Here is a 27,480-nt window from a genome sequence, read left to right on the forward strand (position 1 = left end):
GAAGCGGGCACTAGCCATCCAGTTCCACTGTGGGCAAGTGCAGCTGAGGCCCACTGGGGACCTCTGAGGGCGAGTGGAGGACACACGCCTCCAAGTTGTCCCTGATGGGGGTGAGGGAGGTGGGGCGTGTATATACCAGGTTTTAACAGTCACTGGGTGAGGCCTTCTGGGGGGCATTCATTCCCTGGCACTAGCCTGCGCCACATGCATCTCTTGGATGGTCAGAGAAGGCTCTCAGAGAGACTGGAAGGTGCTAGCAGATGAGACTGTGCTAGGTGCACACACGATATGCATCGGGGATACGGGTGGGGCTCTGACAGCATTTGCTCTATCCTTTATTTCTTGTTCTTCATCCTCCTTGTCTGAAAAAGATTAGTACTGCCTGCGGTTAATATAGTCTCTTACAAACAGCTAATTCGCTGGCTACCAAGCCAGCAAAGAGAGAGGCAGAGGAGATTCAATATTCCAGCCAGTCCGCTGCCTCATTTCTTATAGGTCTGGCTGGTACTGGGGGCCCAGGTTTATTTTCTGGCTTAATAGCCCCTAGTTTTCTACTGACCACATTTTAACAGACAGCGGATTTCCCAGACCTTGGCACACATTCTGCATGTTGGGGTGAGCTACTCTCTCTTGTGGCCTCAGTTTCCCGCTTTGAGGTGACACCTTGGAAATGAAGCTCTGATAGCGGAAGCTCCTTAACACTTCTTCACGGAGATCAGCTTTCACTTGGAGCACCGGGGAGGTGGCAATGTGTTGCTATGATGGTAAATGACACTTTGACCAACCCCGGCAGAGGTGGACACCATGTGGAAGCACGAGGGATTCAAGCCGCTTCAAGGACTCAAGCTAGAACAGTGGGAACAATGCATTCTCCTTTCCTCACTCTGTGTCGTGCCTGGCAGAACCTTGCAGCAAACTAGGAAGTCAGGGAAAGACATCCCTGGCTGAGGGAAGGTTGGTGAGATGCTGTTATGTGGAGAGAGATGAAAAGATAAGCAAACTGTCTTTAAGTGGGACAGAGAACAGAAAGTCTCCAGAGGCGCATTTAAGAAACCCATAGATTTTGCTGGGCTGACCATAGAAGGGGAAATTGCATTATAGATGATTATCTCTGGTCAGATGTCCCCAGATCTTTTACTGGACACTTATTTGTGGTGACCTGTTACTCCACCACCAAGGCCTGGCTGAGAAGCCCTGACTGTTTTATCAGGGGCTCCACAGAGTAACCTCAGGGCCCGAACCCCACGAATCGTCTTTGTCCTATCTTCTCGACCAGCATATAAGTATCCCGAAGCTGGGACTCTCTCCTAGGGATTTGTGTGTCCCCCACAGAACCCTGGAGTTAATAGATGTATAATAATCGCCAAATGAATAAATCACAAGACCTAGAGTTTCTGCCAATATTCCTGATCACAGAAGCCCTCAATTTCCTACTCTTTCACTCTTGACAGCCCTGCCCAAACTGTGGAAAAACTGTAGTAAAGGTTCCTACTGTGTTCAGCCTGAAATCATTTACCAAACCTTGTGCTCTTAACTTACACACAAAGAAATTTAAAAAAATTTAAATTTCCCTTCCCAGAGAAATTTAAAAAAATTTCTGTCCTCTACATAAGATTCATTTCAAAATTATAGCTGAGATATGTTGTTTAATATTCCCTTCCATCTTCTTTTCTTGTGGACTCATCCTGTTTTATTTTAAATTTTATTTATTAAATTAACATACAGTAAAATTGACTTGGCTGTGAGTGCATGTATGCACGCACGGATAATTCTATGAGATTTAACACATACATAGATTTGTGTAACCACCATCGCAATCAGGATTCCCCGAAGTTCTATGACTTCACAAAACTCCCTCATCCTGCCCTGTTGGATTCACACTCTCCCCCACTCCTGCTCATTGTCACTATAGTCGTCTTTTTCAGAAGGTCATAGAAGTGGAATTAGGTTGTGTACAAGTTCATGAGCACGATGCATCTGGGGTTTTGTATGTTGTCATATGTACCAGTAGTTTGTTCTTTTTGTTGCTGAGTAGTATTCTATTTTATGTAGTTGAGCCATTCACTCAACACAAGACATTTGGGTTATTTCCAGTTTTTGCCAATTGTGAAGAGGACTGCTAGACACATCTGTCTACAAGTTTTTGTGTGAACATAAGTTTTAATTTCTCTAGGGTAAATAGCCGAGGTGTATCATATATCTATGTGTAACTTTATAAGAAACTGCCCAAGGTTTTTCCAAAGTGTCTTTACCATTTTGCATTCTCAATGTATGAGTTCCACATCCTTGTCAGCACTTGGTATAGTTAGTTTAAAACATTTTTTTAAATCGATTTCAGTAAGGTATAGTGATATCATTGTTTTAATTTACCTTTCTCTAACTACTAATGATGTTGAATATCTTTGCATGTGCTCATTTGCCATTGTATATCTTTGGTTTGTTTCAAGAGTTGTTTTTTTTTTTTTTTTTTTTTTGGCGGTACGCGGGCCTCTCACTGTTACGGCCTCTCCGGTTGCGGAGCACAGGCTCCGGATGCGCAGGCTCAGCGGCCATGGCGCACGGGCCCAACCGCTCCACGGCATGTGGGATCTTCCCGGACCGGGGCACGAACCCGTGTCCCGTGCATCGGCAGGCGGACTCTCAACCACTGCCCCACCAGGGAAGCCCGTTTCAAGAGTTTTTTCCCTTAATTCTTGAAGCATAGTTTTAGGAGCTGCTTTAAGTCTTTGTCTGATAGTTTTTTTAAAAAAATAATATTTATTTATTTATTTTGGCTGCACTGGGTCTTAGTTGCAGCACACAGGATCTTTAGTTGCAGCATGCATGCAGGATCTAGTTCCACGACCAGGGATCGAACCCAGGCCCCTCGCATTGGGAGCTTGGAGTCTTACCCACTGGACCACCAGGGGAGTCCCTGTCTGATAGTTTTAACACTGTGTTATGTTGGGGCTGGTACTTATTTATTGTCTTTTCCCTTGTGAGTTGAGATTTTCTTGGTTCTTCTTATGCTAAGTAATTTTGGATCACATCCTGAACATTTTCAAGATCTTGTTTAAATCCTAAGGAGACTACTGATTTTTGTTTGTTTGTCTGTTTCAGCAGACAATCAATCTGGTTAGGTTCAGGTCACAAATTCCAGTAAGCCTTCTTCGGACTGTGGTTCCAATGTTGGCTCCGTTTTCAAAGGCTCTGCAGTGCTTTTCAGATTTGTTCCATGTGTGTGCTACCCAGTGGCCAGTCTGGGACTTGGGTGCTGGTCTACCTCACAGCAGGATTGTCAAAGCCCTTGGCAGCTCTTTAGATCCACGCATGCTCAGCCCGAAGGTGAGCCCTGTAGTTAATATAAACAACTTTATGGAATTACTGTCTTGATCTCCTTCTCTCTGTGATCTACCTGACACATTATGACTTTCTGAGGCCTGGCTCCTGGACCCCTCAATGCTGCCATGCAGCTCCCAGGACTATGTCTGCATCTCAGACCAAGCAGTGGGAGGACAGAGAGGAAAGAGCAGTGGGAAGTCTTCCCATGTTTCCGGTACCACGGTTCCTCTGTTCAGAATGGAGGAGTCTCCTCCATCAGAGTTTTGGGCTTCTGTCTGACGGCTGCTGCTGCTTCTCTGCTCCCAGAAGATTCTCTGGGAGTGCCAATTTGATGACACTGTGAATTCTGGTCTCCTTCCCTGAGTTGCCTGCTACCACTTACTTTTTGGAATTCTCAGACAGCTGCTCCATGTGTTCTGTCCATGGTTTCTAGTTGCCTTCAGTAGGACAGACGGGATGGAGTGTGGTCACCTTGTCCAGAACCTGGAAACTCACACCGTTTTTTGTTTGTTTGCTTGTTTCTGTTTTGTTTTTTTTTAAATTTTAAGAATACGTCCTTCTCACTAGCCAGCTGTACAGTTAGGGCTGAAAAATCTCATCCATAATATTTGCTTCCTTTTCTTTTTTCATCGTAAGAGCAGACTCATCTCTCTCCTTCCCCCAGCTCATTAGCTGATCTATTTACACTGTATTTAATTCCTTATCAAACCTCAGGCATTTGTACCTTCCTGATCCTCTGACCTAGCAACCAGGCCAATTCTCAAACACTGAATCTCTCCATTACCTGCCTTTCTGGTCCTGTGTCTAGAGCACTGTGGCTCTGCCTCATATCAAATTCATACTACAGAAAATCTAACAGCCTGGACTTGGGTGAGGTATGGCAATATTTATCACATTCATATGATGTCTTTTGTCATTCTGAATTATGTAATCTTAAGCCATTTTCATGAAACTTGGGAACAAGGAAGGAGAGGCTGTTACTGTTATTAGCTAATAGTGATTCAGAAGCTCTAATGAATGCAATAAGACAAGAAAATAAAATACTAAGTGCAAAGACTGGAAAAAGATTTTTCTTTTGTGATGAATATGATTTCATTTCTAGAAAATTCAAGAAACTATAGCAAGAGAAAGCCCACTAAAATTGAAAAGAGAATTTGGTAGGATGACTGGGTACAAGAAAAATCTATTTTTTTAAACAGATTTTTTTCTATCCCAGGAAATGGAACAATATTCCATTCAAGAAAGCAGCAAAAATTATAATACTCTCAGGAAGAAATCCTACTCCTAGGACTCTATTCCAAGGATTGGCAAACTAGGGCTGGCAAGCCAATCTGTCCTGTGGTCTGTTTTTGTATGGCTTTGGACTGTGACCTCAGAATGGTTTTTACATTTTTATAGAGTTGTAAAAAACAAAAGAAGAATGTGCAACAGAGACCATAGGAAGCCCACAAAGCCTAAAATATTTACTATCTGGTCCTTTACAGGAAAAGTTTCCATTGAAGTAAAAGGACCAGTATAAAAGGATACATGTGCATGGGTGTTTATTGCAGCACATTGTATGGCAGAAAAATGGAATAAGGCAAATACCTGTTAACTGGAAAATGATAGAAAAATGTTGTGACACAATCATTCTATAGAATATTATGCAGCTACTAAACAGAATGAAATATAACTACCCCAGCTGATGTGGAGGGATTTTATATGTATATTCATATGTATATGAAATTCAGGATACAGTGAAAAGCAGGATGCAGAGAAATGTACATAATATGCTTTTAAAAAAAATAAATTTATTTATTTATTTTATTTTTGGCTGTGTTGGGCCTTTGTTGCTGCACTCGGGCTTTTCTCTAGTTGTGGTGAGCAGGGGCTACTCTTTGTTGTAGTGCGCGGGCTTCTTATTGTGGTGGCTTCTCTTGCTGCAGAGCACAGGCTCTAGATGTGCGGGTTTCAGTAGTTGTGGCATGCGGGCTCAGTATTGTGGCTCGTGGGCTCTAGAGTAGAGGCTCAGTAGCTGTAGCACATGGGCTTAGCTGCTCTGCAGCATGTGGGATCTTCCCAGACCAGGGCTCGAACCTGTGTCCCCTGCACTGGCAGGCAGATTCCCAACCACTGTGCCACCAGGGAAGACCCCATAATATGCTTTTTATCTCTCTCTCTCTTTTTTTTTTTTTTTTTGGTAAGACAAGCAACCCAATACTTCATAGAAGTATATGAATTTAATATAATTATATCGACATGGATAAGAATTTAGAAAGGCTAAAGGGGCATGAATACTTTTGGTAGGCCTCAGAGGTTTCTGAGTGAGGAGGAATTGACTGGAGCTGTGGCTTGGGGATATTCACCTTTAGAATGCAATCTTTACTACTAATCACCCAGAATTCTAATTTAAAGGTGGCCAACTTCCTCCCTCTCCCCAAGACCCTTCTGTTCGATGGATTTCTCTCTTTCGGAATCAGTGTCCTTGGATTCTACTTTAGCAGCTGAACAGCTCTTTTCCTTTGGCAGCAGTCTGAGTCAACCCTGACTCTGACCTCCTTCCTCTGCAGTTCATCCTCTGCCCCCAGTAGCAGCAGAAGAGAGGTACTGCCATTATTGTCCCATTGAGTGCTGACTACGGAGTCACCATCGCACCATCCGGCCTTCCAGGTGTTGGACCCCTTTTTGCATGTGACGTCACCTCTGTAATGGGAGTTAATGAAGGTTGTGTCCCAGTTATCTCACCAGGGGTGAGGTGAAGCTAGACCCTTCATGACTCCTCTCCATGACATAGCTTTTCCGTTTTACAAGACACCTCTGCAGGAATACACCGAATATGTTGTTTCACTACCTTCAAATATAGACCTGGCCTGGCTTTGGATTACAGGTGCAGGCAATCAATAAGCTTTATGTCTTTGATGTCCCTTGTCTATTAAGTTTACTTGGCACTTTACCCATTTCTGTACTCATTTCTTAATTATTTGCTTTTGTCTTCCAACAAAGGGAGTACCCAAGGACCCTAGTATTTGCTACTGAGTTACCAGGTAGTGTGACATTCCAATTATTTATTAGCAGGTTTTCCAGATTTCAGTATTGCCTAAACATGTGTTAATAGGTTGTTTTGCAAAACACGATTACGTTTTTAAAATATTCAGGCATTATTAAAGATGTCTTCAATAAAGGTTAAGTTAATAAAATCAGTTTTTACCTCATTACAAAGCTTATGTTTTCAGCAGTAAGATTGCCAGGTTTGTGGTCTGCTAAAAGGTTTAAACATCTGTACGCAGGAATCATGCATTCATGTAGTGGCTAGTGGCCAAAAGACAATGATCTGCAATCATCATCATGTTCAATTTTAACCCATATATGTTTCAGTGAGATCTGTGCAGTATGACCAAAGTTATCTTGGACATCTTTGGGGCAGAGTTATGGTGAGTCAGGGTTGATAACTCCCAACTTGTGGACAACTTCAAAAAAAGGAGAGCAGACAGATTAGTCTTATCCAAGGAAATTTTTAAAAATTAGAGAGAAGCAACTGTTTCAGGGTTCTTCCAAAAATCTTAAGAGAAAATTAAAACAAGTGACAGACTGGAAGAAAACATCTGCCAACTATTCCGTGGAGAAAGGCCCAGTATCCAGAGGATACTAAGTGTTCCTACAAATCAAAAGGAGAAATCCAACCACCCAATGGGCAAAGGATATGAGACACACGAAGAAGCACTCACTTCCACTGGCTGTCAGTGAAATGCAAATTAAGACAATAAAGAAACACCATTTTTTGCTCTCCAACTGGCAAAGCCTAAGATGACTGATATTACGATGTAAAAGCAAGGATGCAGAGGAATGGGTACTGCCACACACTGATGCAAATATAAACTTATGAAACACTTTTGCAAAGGCAAATGGGGAGTACTCATGAAAATTAAAAATGCATACCTGCTGTTGTTCTCCCCAGTTCTACTTCTAGGCATCTACCTCAAAGGAGCACTCATGTTTGGAGTGGACTCCATCTCTTTGACTCTTAGTGGCCCAAAATCTGTGCTTAGACACACGATGGTTGGCTGCAATATGTCTCTGTTTACTCCCAGTCCTTTTGGGCAACCCCAGCTCTGACCAAACATTGATACCAGACTTTGGGGAGTCCCTGTGGCACTCACTCTGGTTTCCCTGCCACTGGGCCCCCTTTCAGATTTGCTCAGGTAGCTGCCCAGGGTTGGGCTTTTGTTCATGAGATGCCTATCTAGGAATAAACCTACCTAAGGAGACAAAAGACCTGTATGCAGAAAATTATAAGACACTGATGAAAGAAAGTAAAGATGATACAAATAGATGGAGAGATATACCATGTTCTTGGATTGGAAGAATCAACATTGTGAAAATGACTCTACTACCCAAAGCAATCTATAGATTCAATGCAATCCCTATCAAACTACCACTGGCATTTTTCACAGAACTAGAACAAAAAATTTTGCAATTTGTATGGAAACACAAAAGACCCCGAATAGCCAAAGCAATCTTGAGAACGAAAGAAGGAACTGGAGGAATCAGGCTCTCTGACTTCAGACTATACTACAAAGCTACAGTTATCAAGACGGTATGGTACTGGCACAAAAACAGAAAGATAGATCAATGGAACAGGATAGAAAGCCCAGAGATAAACCCATGCACATATGGACACCTTATCTTTGATAAAGGTGGCAGTAATGTACAGTGGAGAAAGGACAGCCTCTTCAATAAGTGGTGCTGGGAAAACTGGACAGGTACATGTAAAAGTATGAGATTAGATCACTCCCTAACACCATACACAAAAATAAGCTCAAAATGGATTAAAGACCTAAATGTAAGGCCAGAAACTATCAAACTCTTAGAGGAAAACATAGGCAGAACACTCTATGACATAAATCACAGTAAGATCCTTTCTGACCCACCTCCTAGAGTAATGGAAATAAAAACAAAAATAAACAAATGGGACCTAATGAAACTTCAAAGCTTTTGCACAGCAAAGGAAACCATAAACAAGACCAAGAGATGCCTGATTAGTGATGTAGCCTAGATGTGCTCGGGAGGGAGCTTCCCTGCTTTATAAATGCTGCCTAAACGGCAGCTGTCTACCTGCCAGAAGGGGAGCACAGAGTGCCGGCGGCTGCACGAATGACTCTGCGTGGTGTTTCATTGCCTCCTCTGAAGGCCTGTGCTGCAACTAGCATGCCTTGCTGTGGAGCTGCACATGTATGTTTTAGGCTTAAGTAAGTTGTGGTGCAGACCATCCATTAGAGAGCGGGGCTGGTCCACGGAGTCCTGTTATTACACGAGGCCAACACCAAACCATGGCCATCTCCACCCGGAGCAGAACGGCCACTGCAGGGAGGGGATAGTCCCACTCTTGTGTGTGCTGTATTTTTGAAACACGGTACTTTTCAGCAGGCGGGCTCATCAGTGATTTCAGGGTGGTAGACAGTGGACACAGCAAACTGCTGTTTTCAGATCTTCCCTGTACAGCATCACTGACAAAATCCCTACTCTCATTTCCACCTTAACTATCATTATTCCCCCTTTTAAATCAATGTAAGAAAACGAAATACACTTTTTCTCCTTGGAAGTGAGAAAATACGGTACCAACTATCTTCCCCTGGCAAATGAGTAAGGTGAGCCCAGCTTGTGCTGCTGTTACTTAAAGACCATCTCCTTCCCTTCAGAGGGCGCCGACAGAGCCTGCAGGGACCACCCATGTACAGATACACGCCTACTGTTCCCCATCTGTGAGCTTCCTGGTTTACATAAAAGTTGGCACTTTTCTGCAGGGTTATTCTGATCTCTAGATAATAGTATCTGCTGGGAAACTTATTTTTGAAATACTTGTATGAAAATGATCATGTCAAGAATGTATACTACTGCTGTGATGAGATTAGGATGCCTCAGCTGCCTTCTGAAAATCTGAAATGACTCTCCTATGAGAAGAAATGTTATTTTAAGGCATTTCATTGAATGAAATAGTTGTTGGGAAAATTGGTTGTTTGAAAAAGATTCAACTTAGAGCCTCAGCTTATACTGCATTCCACAATAAATCCCAAATGAGTTGAGTGTGAAAAATAGAACAACAAAAAAAACTATAAGAAAATTTAGGAAAGCATTAAACAAATACCAGGCAATGAACGATCCATTATTATTGCTGTTACAATGACCCTTTCTGAGTACAAAAGCACTGGAGGAAGTTGTAAAAGAAAAGATCAACGAATTTGATGAGATAAAAATAAATAAAATCCCTATATATTATAATGCACTTTACAAAGACTAGTCACTATTCCTGTTGGTAAAACAAAGGGACAAGGGCAAGATGCTTCCTGGAGAACCTAGAAGTAAAGGAATTGATGTCGCCTTATAAGAGTTGAACTGGCAAAAGTCTTCACACCCGTGAGATAGAACCGAGAGAATACAAGATGTCAATCGTTGTGTCTGCTCTATCCATCCTGTTTATAAAACAGAAACCTCCCTGTCACACCCTCTTTTGCCTAGGTGGACACTTTCTGAAACACAAGACCTCTCTTCCTCCCTGGCCACATCTGCCTGGACCAGAGGTACATTTCTGACTCAAAGACAGCACATTCTTAAGCTCGCCATCAGCAGCTGTCCTGAAGGCCTAGAAAAGATAAATCGGGCCAGTCAAGTTCTCTTTCTCATAACTTTGAGCTAAGAAACAAGCAAATAATTAGCTTGTTACCTTGGGAACAGAGTTAAAGGATGCTTTCAGGTACAGCTGGGGCCAGAGCAGACCAAAGCCACGAGCGAGCAGGACCCAGGGTCAGCAGGGCCAGCAGGTTGCGAGAGCAGACGTGCACAGAGGTAGCAAGAGGCCCCAAGGGAGGCACGGGGAGTGTGTTGGCCTCTGGAGCCGTGCTGGTTCCCGATGGCCCCCTTAACCCCACCCCGGGTCCTGGCTCTGGCTCCCGTTGCAGCTTGGAGGGCTCTCAGATCTCATGGCTGTATCTCAGGGAGATTCATCACCATGCAGGCATCCTAGGCCTGAGCTAGCTCCACTGGGTTTCTATGTCTGAAAATCAAGGGGGCCAAAGTAAAACTGATTATTCCTATGACCTGAAGCAATGTGACTTGGGGTTCACCCTCGAGAGGCAGGAGCCGGGATATAATTATAGTTTAGTAAGTAGAGACCTAACAAGTGGTTTCTGTCTTTTCTGGAGAAAAGGGTATTGTGCACAGAAGAGGGGTGGTCGGGCTGGAGGCTGCCTGTATTGCTGTGGGGATATTCGCTCCCGCGGGCGGTGGACGCCTGGTGTGGCTTCACCGTGACTGTGGGAACCTATCTGTCAAAACTCTTCCCCTTTTTTTGACTCCCTTTGTGCTTGGGGCTGCTTATTTACTAACCTTCCAATAAGGAATCTACTTTTTCCCCTGGGAGAAGGGGCCCTGGATGGAGGCAGTTTAAGAGTTCCTGTCTATAAAAGAACATCCTCCATGGAAAATTAAGAGATTGCCTCTCTGGTTTATAGTGAGTTTGACTGGCATTGGACAGCCTTCCTGAGTCCACCCAGCAAGGCCAGATCCTGGATGTTGTTTCATTCACTAAGGTAAGACCACCCTGTCAGGACTCTTGGGAGGCAGCCATCCATCTTTTTTTTCTTTTTTTCCTGGCATTCCGACCAAATCACTACTTCCTTCTTTATATATGACAATTATTAGCATTACCTCTTGTCAGTTAATATACTCCACAACCCTCCAGCTTGCTCAAATCATTTTTTGTTGTTGTTGTTGTTTGATCTCCAAAGTATGACAGCAAACATTCAATCAATTCTATGAAGACATCAGTCGTACTGGTTATGGGCTGTCACTCCAATAACTGCACGTCTTGGAATCTCAACATTCTGAATTGTTACAGAAAGGACTTTAAGAAATCTGCTTTGCTCTTTTCATCTCTATATACACTGAGTCATCTCAGAAACGTGCCAATCTATCCTACTTTTAATGATTCCTAGAATCTATATCCATTTAATTACCTTTTCTGACAAAAATGTCTTTTTCACATGATCAGCTATAGTTTCAATACAACTGAAAATTTTTTCTTCCTTTTTGAGTCTCCTTAAAGATGAACTACAATTTACCGGTCCCTCTGTATAACATCAAGTAATACACAGTCTGTCCTCATGCAACTAGGTTTCTTTAACAGGAATCACTCATATGCAGTTGGTTAGAGGGAGCTGAGGTCAGTATCATACAGCAGACTCATTTGTTGACATAGGATTTTTTTCCTAGTAAATTCAAGTTTTGCATCACCGAGAAAAGGTCGTTAAACACAAAACTAGCAGAGCTGAGCCCAGCAGTTGGGCGGGGGGAGCTCAGGACTGAACACACCCCTCTCCCCACACTCTTCCTCCGAGTCCATTGTGGTCAGTGATCCTTCTTAGAAGGAAGCGCTTCTTCCTTGTTGAGGGGCCCTTCCCATCTTTGTACGTGTTGTTCACGCCTCCATAACTCAGCCCTCAGCCCTTCCTGTATGCTCTTCTACCATGATAGCCTCATTTTGGAAAAAAAATGGCTGTTTTACATAGTGTTTCCTTATGCATTAGGAATTTAACATGTCTTTTAAATTTATATCCTTATTTTTATTAGCATTGCAATTGGTTTTCTTAGAGTACTCGTTATAAAATTGCATGGGTTTTGAGAGGTCTTCCCAGTCTTAATTCTTCTACAATCCCCGCTAGTTTTTTTATCATGCAATTTTGCATTTATTCCATTATAGCAGAGGCACCAGTACTTAAGCCAGTTTTTAAATTCCTCATTCACAGCTTTCTTTTTTCCAGGATAAATTACTCTAAACGTTGTAGTCTCTCACAGGAGCTACTATTCATTCCTTTACAGATGCATCTTGTTTCAAGCCACAGATCAATATCTGAAAGGTTTGCAGTGAATACGATTGTTGTCGGCCCAACATTTCTTCCTTTGGGGAAAGATACCTCTTTAATTCCCTAAAAATCGTGTTCAGCTTGTGTGGAGCAGATGGGCTAAGCCCCGAGGAGTGGGCACAGGATCTAGGACCAGTCAGTCAGAGTGTTTCATTCCCCTGAATGCAGGGACTGCTTCAGAGATGGGTGTATGACCTCAGCCAGGCCAGTCATCCCTCCCTCCAGGGACTTTTGCCAACACTGTTGGAAAAGACCCTGTTTACTGGGATTATGAATTCTATAGACCATGTAAGCCTAGAGCTTTCAGAGGCACCTTCCCACCAAATGGGGAGAGGCTACCAGAGAACCTAGTCAAGTAGCACTGAGAGATGGGAGGACGGGGATGAGGTTGCGTGTGAAGCCAACTGTATTCCTTGGATTTCCTGGTTACATGAGACAATAAATTTCCTTTCATACTTACAGCCAAACATCCTGGCCAATACAAGCTGAACACAGATTAATTAAATTTGTTTGATAAGAGTAATTAGAAAAATCGAACTAAATACTCTAACAGGCAAGTAGAGCTTATTATTTAAAATAAACTTGGTGGATTACTTAATAAAGCCAAAAAAATCTACCTCATAACTTTTTCATCACGACTTTAGCTGCTTTTCTCTGAACCAGCTCTCTTCCTGTAGAGAGGCAGAGCTCCCGAGGAAACACAGCGCACCTGGAAATGCTGGGCAGAGCGAAAGGGTGACATCTTGACTTTTGCATTTCTTACTTTTGAGAACGTAGTATTTTTTCACTTTATGGTGACATATTTTTATTTTGTGGTCCTTGATGATTTCTATGCCTGCCCTTAATCAGGCTGTCTCTAGTCCAATTTATTGGTGCTGGTTTTGGTACTTACGCATAAGCACTTCATTACACCCATTCTTACTAACCTCATCTAAGTTTATGCTTTGAATTCTCTCATGTTTTCTGAAGCATCGGTAAACCCACTGAGCTGGAATTGTATAGAGCCTGAAAATACAACCCCTCTATTCTATTTTCCAAACCACTGAAAATGACAGTTGAAATGTGGGACACTGAAGCCTACCAGGGATGCTGCAAGCCCGCAGTGCACCTTTCTGCAAATTGGAAAAAGGCGCCTCTTCCTAGGGCAGATACAACTGTGGGCCAGTGCACATGGGATGGAGAGCAAGGGTAGGCTGGGTGTCCGACCCCACTCACGCCTGCAACTGAGCCCCACTGGGCAAAAGGTGACCTATCATGAATCATGTTACAAAGACCCTTTTCATCTTCTTGGGCTATGTGTGCACGAGCTAGGGTCTAGTGTGAGCCTTTTGTTGGGCACAACAGATAAAGGGCAGAGATTCAGGAGAACTGAGTAACAGCTTAGTGAAATGTTAAACTAAGAAAAAAAACTTCAGAGTCAGATAAATCTGAATTTATGGGGATAGTATACTGTATGTAAAAGTTTTGGAGTTGGACAGAAATGGACTTTGACTCCAGCGTGGTCACTAAGTAGGCCACCTCCCTGAAACTCCGTTTTTAAAAAATCTGCAAAATAATGATAATACTATATTTCATAGAATCTAGACTATATCAATTGTAAGACCCTGTCTCATTACAGAGGTTTTTAAAATGAAAAAATGGCCAAGTGAATGGTCAAATGTTTTCCTGACTTCAGAGGTGTTAAGACTGTAAAAATTGTTTATTTCAGACTCTATGACATATGGTAACATCCACTTTATAGGTAATGACTCTTCTCATTACCTATAGGACTATGAGGATTAAATTAGATAATGCGCTTGTCAAGTTCTTGACACGGCCCAGAGTCAGTGCTCAATGAAGCTGCTGTAGGTGTGATGGTTATTCAGAGTTGGTGACAAATGATAACAAAAGGATAGACTTGATACAGGTCTTCACGGCCTAGCAAGACGATCTGGATATAGTCTTTCCTTTACGCCAGGGTGAGATAGTAGAAGCCAATATGCATGGGGTAGGTCTAGAAGTAAACCTCAGAAGAAGATGAAAGTACAGAAAATGCACAACGGAAAATAATCCTATGTATTCTGCTGATGGAGACCCAGATCTGAGTAATGATTTTCCCAAATCCCAAATGTTCAGCAGATACATTTTTAAAAAGTGTACTGTTCAAATGGTGGGTTGGAGGTCCTTCTTTGAATGTGGAGTAGGAGAAAGAAAACTTCCAGAATGTTCTGTTCCCTTTTCTAGCATTTCCTGCTCTCTGACAGCTACTCCTATTACATTACCTGTGATTTCTGAAGTGATCACTGATTGGCTCCCCGGTGAAAACCCTCCTGTGCAACAACCTGTGATGGGCATTTTCCTTTAGGCCTGGAGGGGTCTGTGGAGGGCGAAGAGGTCCAAGACGTGTCAGTCAGACTCTTTCACCTGCCTCCACAGCAGCTGGTTCCTGCACTGGTCGAGGGTAGGCCTCAAGCCAAAGAACAGCCATTCATTGTCCTTTGTTGCCAAAGACAATGCTGCCAGTGGTAGCTCACTGATGAAAACCAACGCCAGGATTTTAATAAGTGAAAAATGGCCTGGTTTATGCCGCTGCTTTGGAAGCTGTCTGTTTCTTTCCCTACAGTTTGGGCTTTAATGGCATCTTTAGAGATATGATGAATGGAGGTGGGTATACATGCATATGTTCAAAACACAGCCCCATGTGATGGAAAGCAGCCTAAATGCTATTGTGTATGGGACAGGCAAATGCAATGAAAATGGCTCTCCTTTCTGAAACAAAGACACCGTTCTCTTTTGAGGAGACCCTAAGTTGGTTATTTCTTCCATTTCTGATTTCAACTTGTTTCAACATCAGGACTGATGTAAATGGCGTACAGAGAAGGACAAGAAAGGAGTTTGTGGCAAGAGTTTAATCTACCTAGTTTGGGTTGGCTTGTTATAAGAAAAGGAAATAATATGGAAGTTTTGGTTGACTGACTATGCCATGTAAAAATTAGATATTATGTGGTCACTCCTGAATTAATAGCCTTTAGGGATTTTTAAGAATGAAATTCAAGTCGCAGCTCTAGATCACGATGTCAGAGAAAAAGCAAATTGCCTGAGAAGAGACAGTGGCAACCTGAACTCTAAGCATGTGGGCTGGCTGATGTGTAGATCACAAACACAGCTTCCATTTCCTCTCGGCAGGCCAATTACATGTGCACCCCCCAGCATCTCACTCCTGCCCCGAGGTCCAGAGGCAGGATGTGGCTCAGTTTGGGAGGGGCGCTGAGTCATCATCCCACGCAAGTCATGGTACATCTGTGCCACGCTCCCACCTCCTGACTCTTAGATTAATTAAAGGACTTGGAGGGGAATGAAAATTCCACTTGATTTAATTTCTCCCTAGGAAAAATGCACTCAGTAATGTCATAAATCTCTTGAAACCAGTTTCCTTCAAAGTTGCCTTGGAAATTTTAAATATGTGTACAAGTTCCCTTGTACTTCCTTAATCTTAACCTTGTGTCTGAGATGCAGTGGTGGAGGGGCTACTCCCTGTGGTCAAGCACCACGAGGGGCTTGTTGAGTAACGGGGCTGAGTCTCAGCGATCCACTGACCTGGGCCCTCCTTGGATCAAGAGCACGTTTGAAAGATGCTTGGCCAGGAGATGGGTCTTAGTCTACTATTTGCATAGAATGAAGTAAGTGTACCACTGGTTTTATTAGCACAACTGAACTAGCAGCCACTTTCTCGTTAGCAATAAATGTTTGAATTTTAACACTGGTATGAGCCCTACTTATTATTATCTAGAAAACTGAAAGGTCTACTTGCCCAGGGCTTCTTCTAGTATACCTGGATTCTTTGTGTGTAAATTACAGACACCCCCTCTGGAAGATCAATTACATCCCTCAGACCCCGGGCCCCTTCCTCTTGGGCAGCTTGTAGGGCAGCCACCAATTTGCCTAATCCCAAGAATGTGGCAAACTGGATTCATCAATGTATGTTTTTGCACCACAATTATGGTGAACTTAGAATTAGTTGTGACAACAAGTCATTGTATTCAGAGAGAAACACTAAGTGTATTAGTATAGGCCACTGGTGCCTTCCATAATTAGCATAGTTCATTAGTGTTGGAACAGTTTCATTTTGGTTTCGAGAGTTAGATCTTTTTCAAGAGCAAAACTTTATTATCACTTTCTGGGCAGAAACAGTTTATAAAAGGTCCTTCCCTCTTGTCTCCCCAGGGATGCAAACAGACCGTTAGGAGCTTCCAGTCAGACAATTCTGACAAGCCGGCTCTGGATCCACTTAAGCCTGCTTCCCCTTCCCTCACTATTGGTTTGGGTCACTGACCCCTTTGAGAATCAGATAAACTATGGATATTATCTCTAGAAAAGGGCTCCTGACCTCCAATTTTTTTTTTCATGCAGTATTAGGAGTTTTGAGAATTCATGCCAAGAAAGGAGTTTTACATAGGATTTTAAGAGAGACCAATTACACTGAAGTAGTTATCAAAATTAAAAAAATTTTTGTGATATAGAAATATCTATGTGCTTTTATATAAATGCATTAAATAACAAGATCTACTGGTGAGTCTAATAACTCCTGTAATTTTGAAGTACTGATGAGTATAAAAGACATTTTATGATGTCTGCTAACTGTGCTGTGAAATGAAAATGTCTGTGATTTCCGCTGTGACAGGTGCTGCTACTTCTACTGTAGTCTGCTGCCGACATTCATCATTGGAGGGGGTGCTAAACTGAAGTTAGAGGTTAGTGAAAATAAAGATGCATTTTTCCTGCATCCAAGATCCTGGACCTTAAGTCAAGAATCTCAGAGACTCTGGAGATTCTTGGCCTGGTACTGGGCGTGGCTCAGGGCTTGGCGGCCTCAACTCTTTCCACTCAGGCCACAGAAGAGAACGTGGGGCTCCCTGTTTCCCTAACTGAAGTGACCTGAGGCTATTGTGAGCTTCCATATTCTGTAGGAAAAGCCAAAAGGGACATTCATAGTGGCTTCAGTCCTGTCCTCACTTATGAGAGGAGAAAGGTGAGGACAAGGGGGACACAGGGAGTCAGCTGTGACCAGGTAACTCCTGCTTTCCCTAGCACAGAGACGAAGCCACAGGGAAGCTGCAGCTTCGTGAAGATGCCCCAGCCTGGGAGATGGGTCACCGTGTGTCTTCTAGCCTGGTGTGAAAGAAACATTTTCCTCTCACTTTGACAAAGATCTGAGGCATACTATTTTCGAGTTAGCCTGTTGCCTTAACCTCACGGGTCCAGGGATGCTCACTAAAGTGAGGGAGCCCTGCTGGGCAGCCTGTGCCCTGGGAAGGCACAGTGACTCATTCTTTCCTCTCATCCTCCAGGCGGCTTACTGAAATGGCGCTGAAAATTGCACACCTGGGCCAAAAACAATAAGTATAAGCTGTGGGAGGTGTAAAAGTGTTCCATGGCACTCGAAAATGAGAAATGTCGCTATAATTGTACAGTTATGACCAGTTGGGCTACTGCTGGAAAACACCAGGAAAAGCAAAACTTTCTCATTCGGATGCTAGAGCTCAAGGCTGTATGAGGACGAAAAATTCAAGTTCTAGATGAAAGAAAGTGCTTCTCCTGATGGATGGTAGGAGAGATGACAAACTTCCAAGGAGAGGTGCTCTGAAAGCGGCTTCCTTGGCAGGGACCTCCTGAAACTCATCCTCACAGCTATTTGGAAGCACATCATGACCTGATTTTCACCAGGAAAATGGCCTGTGAAAGAGGCTCACAGAATATCATCTGCTTACCAATTTTAGTTCTTGCTTCATTTATACTTTCTCCCAGGGCCTTTGCTTCGGAAAATCTGGAGGAAAAAAAAAAAGAAATGAGAGCTTAACCTTTTCTGTTCATCCTAAATTATGTTTTAAAAATAAGAGCTTTCCAAGAGGTCTCTAAAATAGTATAAAGCTTTATCAAAAGACATAAAAGAAAATTTAAATGAATGAAATGTATTAGGCTTAAAAGTAGAGATAAAATTTGTATTCATTACTGGCATCGTGCATTTTTACTCCTCTCTCCGGCATAGAACTTCATTCTCATAGTCTCTGATTTATGTAGATTTATCAAATCTACTTTTGATTTCTAGTATTTTATGATGCGAGGGAGCCAGAGTAAAGCACGGCTGTAAGCCTTCTGTACTGTGCTCTGTTAATCACAGTGCCAAGATCTTAGAGTCAAAGAATCCTTAAAGAACATTTTTTTTTTTTCTTGTCCTTTTTTGTTTTCTGACCAGCAAACTATGGCTGGTCATGATGCGGCTGCATCCCAACACCAGTTTCTGTGAATCAAGTAGTATGGGACACAGCCATACCGATTCGTTTGTTTATTGTCTAAGGCTGCTCTCACACTGCAAAGGCAGGGTCGAGTGGCTGGGACAGAGACTATAGGGCCTGCAGAGCTGAAAATATTTACTATCTGGCTTTTTCCAGAAAGAATTTGCTTACTCCTGTTATATATGATGTTAAATCACATTGTGGACATATAAAAACAAGAAGAAAAAAATCCCTAATTATCCCCTACCCAGAAATAAGCTCATTTTGAGATCCATCCAGTCTTCTTTCTGGCCAGTTTTTACAGAGTTAAGATCATACCAATATATGATTTTTGTGCTTTGGGTGTTTTGTTTTTACTCAGCATTATTGGTCCTTCCCTATGTTATCAGAAACTTCTCCACTCTCTTAGATTGCTGCCCACTAGTCCACCAGATGCTGTGTTGAGTTTACTGAATGACTCCTATTTTCTAACAGGTATTCCTGAGATGCCCCCTGAGAGCCCAACCGTGCTGGAGAAGTGTAGGAAATGGCCTTTGTAAAAACCATACCATCCAGGCCCCTACACACAGCGGGCCCTTATGAAATGTCAATGCCCCATCCCCAAATCTTTCTGGATCTCAGTAAATCTCAGATGTCACATTGTTTCATCCATAAATGCTTTAGTCAAGCAGGAGTTTGTTAGAGGAAGTGGGGAGAAGAGGGCATTCCAGGCAGGGGAACAACATAAGCAAAGGCCAGAGTGCCCCGCAGCCTCCAGGCTCAGTGGAAAAGAGGCGTGAATGATGTCACTGCTATTTTCTGAATGTGTCTGCTGGGCCTGAGATTGCAGACAGATGTTGCCAGGGAAGGGGACTAAATTTTCTCTTAGTGTTCGGTTTCTTGGGACTCCACCTCTGCCTCCTTATTAAGGGTGTTCAGGCTCATCACAGATGACATATGTCCCTTCCTCAGCTAGTGCCTGTCACCTTCCGGAGAGAAATGCAATCCCATTTGATGCCATGAAGACTGAATTCAGCTCAGCAAATATTCATATCATGTGTAGATCACTGTGCTGGGCTCTGTGGGCCCATTCTGGCCTCTGTCCCCTGGGCAGACAGACTCTGAGGTCTGGTCCGGGCCACTCAGATGAGGACTATCTTCATACTTGAAGTTCTGCCAAGTGCGGGGCTCTAATTGTTTGGTGGTCGCTGCATCCATCCCCAATACCTAGGATTTAATGGGGTTTGATAGTCCTCAATTGCCCAATGAGTGGCCCCCCTTACTGCCTGTTCCAGAGAGTTCTGGAAGCTTTAGATTCTTGGGAATGAGGAAAACACAAGAGCAGGGCTGCAAAGCTGCTGACATTCATGTCAATGCTGGAGGCAACCAGAGGAGAGCTGGAGGAGGGAAGATCCTGCAGGCAGAATGGGCCATCTCCGCAGCAGCCCGGCTCAGAGAAGCTCCGACAGGCCTGGAAGGGAGCCCCCCAGCTGGCCGGTGCCCACGTGTGCCTTCGGGGGCACGGCGAGGAGCTGCTTAGTGCTGCGGTCGACCGTCTCCGAAGAGCCGCCCCACACCCGGGCTGGCGGACACCACCGGGAGCCAAGAGCTGTTCCATGCTCTCCTCTGCAGCCCAGCGTGAACTCAAAAGGGCTTTCCCACTGAAGAGGTGCGGGCTGAGGGCCGCCCTGTCTCCGCCAGACCATTTTCCCTTCAGGCTGCAGTTGTCACTGCTCCGGACCACCCCACCCACACGTTTTCCTGATCTCCGGTTGTCAAGACAAACCCTTGCCTAAGGAAGCACAGCCCTGAGGGGGAAGGAGGGGAGTAAGGGATGGCGGGAGAGATGAGAAAGAAGGTGCCCCCCCCCCCGCACTTCTGCCCTGTTTCTCCTGCGCACCCTGCACCTCCACACCTCCCAGCCCAAGTCTCCCCCAGCCCCGCCCCCTCCCCTTCCTCCCGCCCCAGCCCGCGTTCTGATCTTCCCAAGCAGGAGCCTCCTGACTCCTGAGCTTCTAAAAGGGGCACATTCCCATTAGGGATGTGGTCCAGGTGGTTGAACCTGTGCTGACTTTCCCCAGGGGTGCCGCCCTCCTGGACAATATCTGAGGCTGCTGGGAGGAGGCTGGTGCCGGGGAGCCGCTGAGACTCAACCAGTACCACCTGTGAGCCCCTGAGGGTCTCCTACTCCCGGTGCCCAAACCTTCCTATCGGGGAGTCTCTGCGTAGCTCCATCTGAGGAGCATATGGTGCGGGGGGCAGTTCCAGAGTGGGGCCCGGCAGACTGCTCTGCCCACCTGCCCGCGCAGAGAAAGCTCTACCTTGGGGCGAGGCCTGGGTTTGGAAGGGAGAAGGAACGCAGCGCTCTGGTGCTCCTTCTCAAGCCTGGCTCCCTGTGACATCCAGCCCTCACCCACCCAACAGCACCCACTGTGCGCCAGGCTCTGTCCACAGAGTAGAAACAATTCTCTCCCGCTGGCTTCCACGTTACATCACCTCCGTTTTCTGCCCTCTCTCCCTGGCTGCTGCTTCTCAGTCTCCTGTTCAGGCTTTTCTTCTGCAGCCTGTTCCTTAGATGTTAGTGATGGTCAGGGTTTAGTCTTAGACCCTCTCCTCGAGCTACCTCTTCTCTCTGGGCATTCCATTCGTTCCACTCTAGGCAGTGCCTCCTCTAGGGACACCTCCCAGATCTCCATCTTGGCCCTGCTTTATTTCCTGACCCACTATCCAATTGCCCATTTGATGCCCTGCAGATAATTAAAACCCACAGGATGTAGAGCAGAACTGATGCCCTTCCCTGAAGACCTCCGTGCCTTCCTCCCATCCTTTCTCCTCTCGCTGCACAGCACCCACTCATCCAGGTGCTCATGCCAGTAACCTGCACACCATCCTCTGCCCTGCTCCCCATTAGATCCTTCACTCAGCCCTGGAGTCTCGCCCATTCTACATCCTCAGTACCTATCCTGACGTCCCACTGAGCTTCACCCTCCCCCAGACCACTTCAACGACTCCTTGCTCAGCTCCCTGCATTCATGCTGCCTGCCTTTGGGCTATTTCCTACCTTTCAGTCTTTCCTGTCTTCTGGTCTGGGCTGATTAACTTAATATGTTGATTATTCATAGAGTAAACAAACATGCAATTTTCTTCCCCATCAGAGAGAAAGACCGTTTGTCTGTATAGTCTGTATCTATGCCCTGTCTTTCCTCTGTTGACTTGTCCCTGACATGGTACTTTGGCTGCCTCTGTTATAGTGTGATGAAGATCCACCTTTCATTTCCTTTACGCTTTTTAAAAATACCGAAATAGAAACTTTCATCCCATTTCCCCATCAGGATGGCTGCCCTCTTGTCTCCCATTGAGCGGTTCTTTCCCTGACTCTCAGGAAGCCGCTGCTACATTCCCCTACTCCTAGGAAGCAGTTCTCATGCAGTTTTCTTGGCTGCTAAGGTTTCTCAAAGTCAATTTCAAATTGTCATTCTCAAGCCAAAAAGCAGTGTTTTTGAGTACCATTTTTGTGGCCAGCACTGTTTTAAAAAACTGTGGGAGGCTTAGAAGATTCTAATCTAATCTCTGCTCTCAGAGTCCATAATTCTTGTTCAGGAGACAAGGTGTAAATACAAAAAACAAATGGCAAAATAATAAAGGTTAAAACTGGAGTCTAACAGGAACCAGGGAACTCCTATTTGTCATGGACGTTATTTCCAGATGGTGCCACGAGATTTCTCGCCGCTCTCGGTCCAGTTTTTCCGTTGGCGTTAGATTGCTGATCTATTCTCTATCTGAAGGATCCAACTGAGTGAAGGGGTGCTTTTCTTGGTTTAGTTCACATTATCAATGCCTTCGTTTCCAATTGCGGCTAATCTCCCCATTTATTTATTCTTTTGTTACTTAATGGGACTCAGTGACAGGGGATTCAGTTTGCATGAAAGATCTGCCACAAAAGAAAGTTAGCTGTGTGGTGCCCGGGCACTGGAATTTGCCAAGCATGGGGTTTCCAGCCTCTCTTCATCTTATTATATACTATGAGGATGAGTCATGCCTGAAAAATGTGGTGATTTTCAACTGCACTTCTACTTGAATTGTCTTCTATTGAAAAATCCGGCTTAAGAATTGGCTCACGTGCTCTAGTTCACCGAAGGGTAAATATCCCATTAATGTGCAACATCTTGTTTCTGTTGTCACAGGCAGGCAGCACAACTTTCCCCAGACTGGGGGCAGAGCTGAGATGCGCTAGAAGTTCCCTGTGGGGTAGCAAAGGGTGCCGGCAAGAAGGGGAAGAAATCGCTCCTACTAAGTAACACTGATGTCTGAGCCATTGATGGTCCCCTCCTGCATCTCTGCATCAGCCTTGCACTCTGAGGGAGCTGAGGGAATTCAAAGGGATCTGGGCCACCAATAGTCTCTATATTTGAGCTTAGAAGCTACTTGCCATTGGCTAACAAGGCTGAGCTGCACCAAGGTTCGTGTGTGGGATCCTAAGCCCCTCTTCCGTGGACTTTTCCAACAGGACGGCTCAACACCTGAGCCATCGGATGGCAGAGTTATTTGACGTGAGAAGCGGGGAATAAAGTGGGAGCCCAGGCCTGTGGGTCTTGCTGGCGTAGGGTTACCAGAAAGGTAAGACTTTCTAAGAGGAAGTCTGCTAGAAGTAGGGTTAGGGAGCAGCAATTGAACGCCGCCCTGAGGAACACCCCTCTGGCACATGTCTGTATTCCCAGGACCGGTCAGTCCTCCCACAGATGGTCCACGTGGTGCTCCTGGTCAGTAGAGGGAATGGGAGCAAATCTGTGGAAGGGATCAGGGTTACTGCAGACTGTTTCCTAAAGGGAGGCATGGAAGTCATGCTTTATTTTGATGTCTGCTATGGGAGCACTGGTTGTAGTTATTTGTTTTCATATAAAAACATTTCTCTTTGTCCTCTGCCATCGCAGTTATGAGCATGTAATATCTGATAATTGAATACTCTCCGTGAATGCAAAAAAGTTTCCAATCCTGAGAAAAGAGTAGGTCATGGCTTACTCTCCCCAGTACCAAATATTCCTTTAATAATTGGTAACATTGAACAGATGTAGACATTTTAAAAATGTGGGCTGGCCTCCTGACTTTTCATTTGATTTTAAAAGACTGATTTACTGCTGGGAAAACCTCTTCTCAGAGGAGAGCTTTGTGTGAATTTCATTAATTCCTTTGCTTCTTGGCCACAAGGAAGATGGGACCACCATTATTACCAGCCCATCCTGTGCGATTTAGATGTATTTGAACCCAAAAGCACATCTGTCCCGTGGGCTGTCAGAACTCTACTATTCTACTAGAGTTAAGCGAGCTCTGTATTGGAAGCCCACAACATCCTCATCTCTACCATCCCCTCAACCCACCCCCCGCCGGGAAAAGACCTAAACTCAAGGGTACAAGCCTGATCCTGGAGCCATGCCAATCTAGAACAAGAAGACAAAGTATTATGTTCTTCCTAAGCCAGTGGTTCTTCAACCTGAATGTGCAGAGGAGTCGCCTGGTAACTGGTTTAACCTGTGGAGTTTTGAGGCTTTCCTGCAGAGGTTCTGGGTCTCAAGGTCTCTGGACAAGGTCTCTGTCTGGCCAGTGGTTTTCAAACCTGGTGGCAGGTTGGAATCCTGAAACAAATGGATGCTCAGGCTCTACCTAATTCAGTGAGACTATCTGGGGAGTCAGGCCTAGGCTCTGGTAGCTTTGACAAGCTCCATGGGTCATTTTACTGTGAAGCAAGGGTTACGAGGCGCCCGTATAAGCTATGAAGCCTGAGGTGCGGACACAGCTGAGAGCTCCTCGGAAGTCACTGGACGAGGCAGCTGTCATCCAGCTTCATATGCTTGTCTCCAGACGAACAAGGTGTCCTGCTTCAACACATCCAACTGACTGTGCTGAAAATACATGGCCTGCACCAGGGAGAAGCATCGGAAAGTCTGTGAAACCCCTGGATTCACGGGCTAAAGTGTGGATGTGCATACTCCATTCCTCTGGGGACAGAGTCTTCAGCTTCCCCTAGATTCACTTTATCTTCTCCCCACCCCTTGGTTTAGTCATCTATCACTCATATGCCATGTTGGGCTCCCATTCTGCTCCCCGCAGAGGCAGCCATTCTTACGGTCAAAGTAGGTGAAAGTATATTTTTTGTTCAGCTGTTTTTGTTTGCTTTGCGTGCATCTGTTCATAATTTACATAAATCGTGTGTTCTTACTTAGCGCTGTCCTTGTTGGTACGTGTGCATTAATCCATCTCCCACCTGCCACATCCGACTCCCCAGCATGCAGCCTGCACAGAGAGCTCCCCAGTATTCTATCTCTCGACTTCCCCAGGGACGATGCCCACAAGGTCTCCAGTGCTCCTCGGCCACAAACAGAGCTGCTGTGAACATCCTCATGTATGTCCCCTCCTGAATCCATGAGAACCTCTCGGGAGATACAGTCGGCCCTCTGGATCCGTGGGCGGAACCTGTGGATTTGGAGGCCCGACCGTACTACCCATTTTATATAAGGGACTTGAGCCTGAGCCAATTTTGGTAACTATGGGAGTCCTGAAACCAATCCCTATAGATACTGAGGCATGATGGCTGTAAACCCAGGAGGGGAACTGCTGGGTCACAGCGGGTGCAGACACCTCTTTGGTTAGGAGGGCTGTTCTGGCCTTCACTGAATTCCTAAAGTGATCTGGGATCCACGCCCCCCAAGTGCAAACGTCACTGGTCAACAGGCTGGGCTGGGCCCTCAATGCTGCTTGCCTTTCCTTTTTTATTTTTATTTTTTTTGCGGTACGCGGGCCTCTCACTGTTGTGGCCTCTCGCATTGCGGAGCACAGGCTCCGGACGCGCAGGCTCATGGGCAATGGCTCACGGGCCCAGCCGCTCCACGGCATGTGGGATCCTCCTGGACCGGGGCAAGAACCCGTGTCCCCTGCATTAGCAGGCAGACTCCCAACCACTGCGCCACCAGGGAAGCCCTGCCTTTCCTTTTTCTTTTCCCCCACTTCTAAATGTATCAGCGTCAGCCCATCTTGCTGTGTTTTTCTATTCAGGCTTCCTTCCAGGCTCCCCTCCCTCTGACATTCCCTACTGCCTGGCTCCCTGGAGCCTTGCTGGGTCAGTGTTTCCCTTGTTTTGCTCTCTCTCGCCCCCCCCCCCCCACTGGCTTGCTTCTGCCTGAGGCCTACAATCTAGCCCAACTCTCTCCCCTTCTGAAACCAACTTCCCTTCTCCTCAGGCCACTCCCCTTTTCCTTTTACCAATGTCTCCCACCTCTCACGGGCTTTCTGAACACATTGCTCACCCTCTCTCCTTTGCTCAATTCCTTCTCACTTGCCCCTTCCCTCCCAGCGCCCAACCCGTGCTCTTCCAGCTGCCAGCCCCCCATGCACTTGCCTGCTGCCTCCTGCTTGTTTCTTTGGAGGATCTGACACCCCCGACAACACGCTTCCGGGAGCCGTCTCCCCTCTTGGCTCTCAGGCAGGCCTTTCCTGCTGGCTCTTCCCCTCTTCTTAGTCTCCCTCATGGCCTCCTCCCTAGCCCCCACCCCTTTCCTTGAAAGCTTTCCCTGTGGTTCTACCCTCCAGGCCCTTGTACTTCCACATGTTTTCCTGAGAGAGCTCATCCCCTTCTCATGCTTCCTTGAAACATTTATAAACATATGACTCTCAAACCTGGATCTCATTTTAATTCAACAAATAGTTTTTGAAAATGTACTGTGTGCTGAGATGCAGTCATATGTGACATATGAGAGTTCGCAGTCTAGAACTCTAGTTTTTGAACTCCAGAGCCACACGTCCAGTTTGAGGACATGCGTCGAATTCATGGATTAGTTGAAACAAACGATGGACCTCTACGTTTTTTCTAAAGGGTCCAGAACACAGGCTTGCTGGACAACCTGTCAGCAGATGGTGTAGCCTGCTCTGCTTCCGGCCTGGGGAACACACCAGAGGTGTCTGGGTCACAGGATGTGCATGTGAATACTTCCTTTGACCAAGAAGTACAGGACGGCTTTCCTGAGCAGCCGGAGGGCCTAGAGTTCTAAGAGGTATCATTTAGTCCGTAGACACTTTTTTCCTTTGCCTTTGGAGCAGAGAAATAGCAATAGAGTCCCAGGCTGATGAGAATTCACGTGAGATGTGAGAATTGTATACAAAGTGCTGTCAGTCACAGCCCTGCTCTAACATCGCTTACCCAGCGGTACTGGGATGATGAGGCTTAACGTATGGGAGAGAAGGGTACCAGGCTGGATGTCATTCAACGTGAACCTGCACACACCTTGTGCCTTTCTTTCAGAAATCAATTTTCTCTAGGCTGGCCCAGCTAAGCTTTGGAGGACCAGCTGCTCACCGTGCCAGCCTTACCTCTGCTTCAGAATCTGTTTGTTGTCTTCGATGGTGACGCTGTCAGCATGGTCCCTCTTGAAAATTTCAAAAGCCTCCTGGCGTCCTAAGGACATTTCCTCTCTCATCCCTGTTTGGAGACACGGGGAAATGGCCTCAGTCAGAGCATCAGGATCCCATTAATTTCACTGTCGCTTTAGTCAGACTGTGAAGCCAAAGAGGCCCACAGCAGAGAGGCTCCTCACCAGACAGGTGACCCCAGGCTCTTCCAGCTGGCCGACGCCAGCCGCCCAGGAGGCCCTTTCAGTGACACCCACCGCGCCCTGTGGGCCTGAGCCTGGGCATCCACGTGACTCGTGGGGGTGGAGTCTGGAATGTCTGGTCAGAGGATATGAAAACCAGAGCGCCAAGCCCCGGATGTCCGGGGACATCTGCAAAACCACTTTCTGCCATCACTCAGGGCCACATTTCTGCCCATTGTCCTGTTATGCCCCATTTTGGTTTTCTGTGAAATTTCACCCTGAATTTCCAGGCATTTAAGTAAAAGAAGTATAATCCCAACTCAAAGACTGAGAATCTAGAAAATTCTGCCCTTAGTCTCCATAGAATGACTCATCCTTGTTACCTGTGTCTAGTGAGAGGCCCCAGTTCTCACTTGAGAGTTAAGTTCTCAATCA

General features: G+C 45.3%; 1 protein-coding gene across 1 annotated transcript in view; it reads right to left on the minus strand.

Annotated features, from left to right (window-relative positions):
- KIF6 (kinesin family member 6) overlaps positions 1-27,480 on the minus strand; it is a 387,990-nt gene that overhangs the window by 55,207 nt on the left and 305,303 nt on the right. The window contains exons 14-15 of the mRNA XM_027127150.1: positions 26,825-26,933; positions 17,963-18,018 (exon numbers count right to left, since the gene is read on the minus strand). Coding sequence (XP_026982951.1) covers positions 17,963-18,018; positions 26,825-26,933 — 165 coding nt within the window. The remainder of the gene's footprint in view (positions 1-17,962; positions 18,019-26,824; positions 26,934-27,480) is intronic.

This window comes from Aethalodelphis obliquidens, unplaced genomic scaffold (assembly GCF_003676395.1).
Source record: "Aethalodelphis obliquidens isolate GAN/ISIS:26980383/991018 unplaced genomic scaffold, ASM367639v1 scaffold31, whole genome shotgun sequence".
NCBI lineage: Eukaryota > Metazoa > Chordata > Mammalia > Artiodactyla > Delphinidae > Aethalodelphis > Aethalodelphis obliquidens.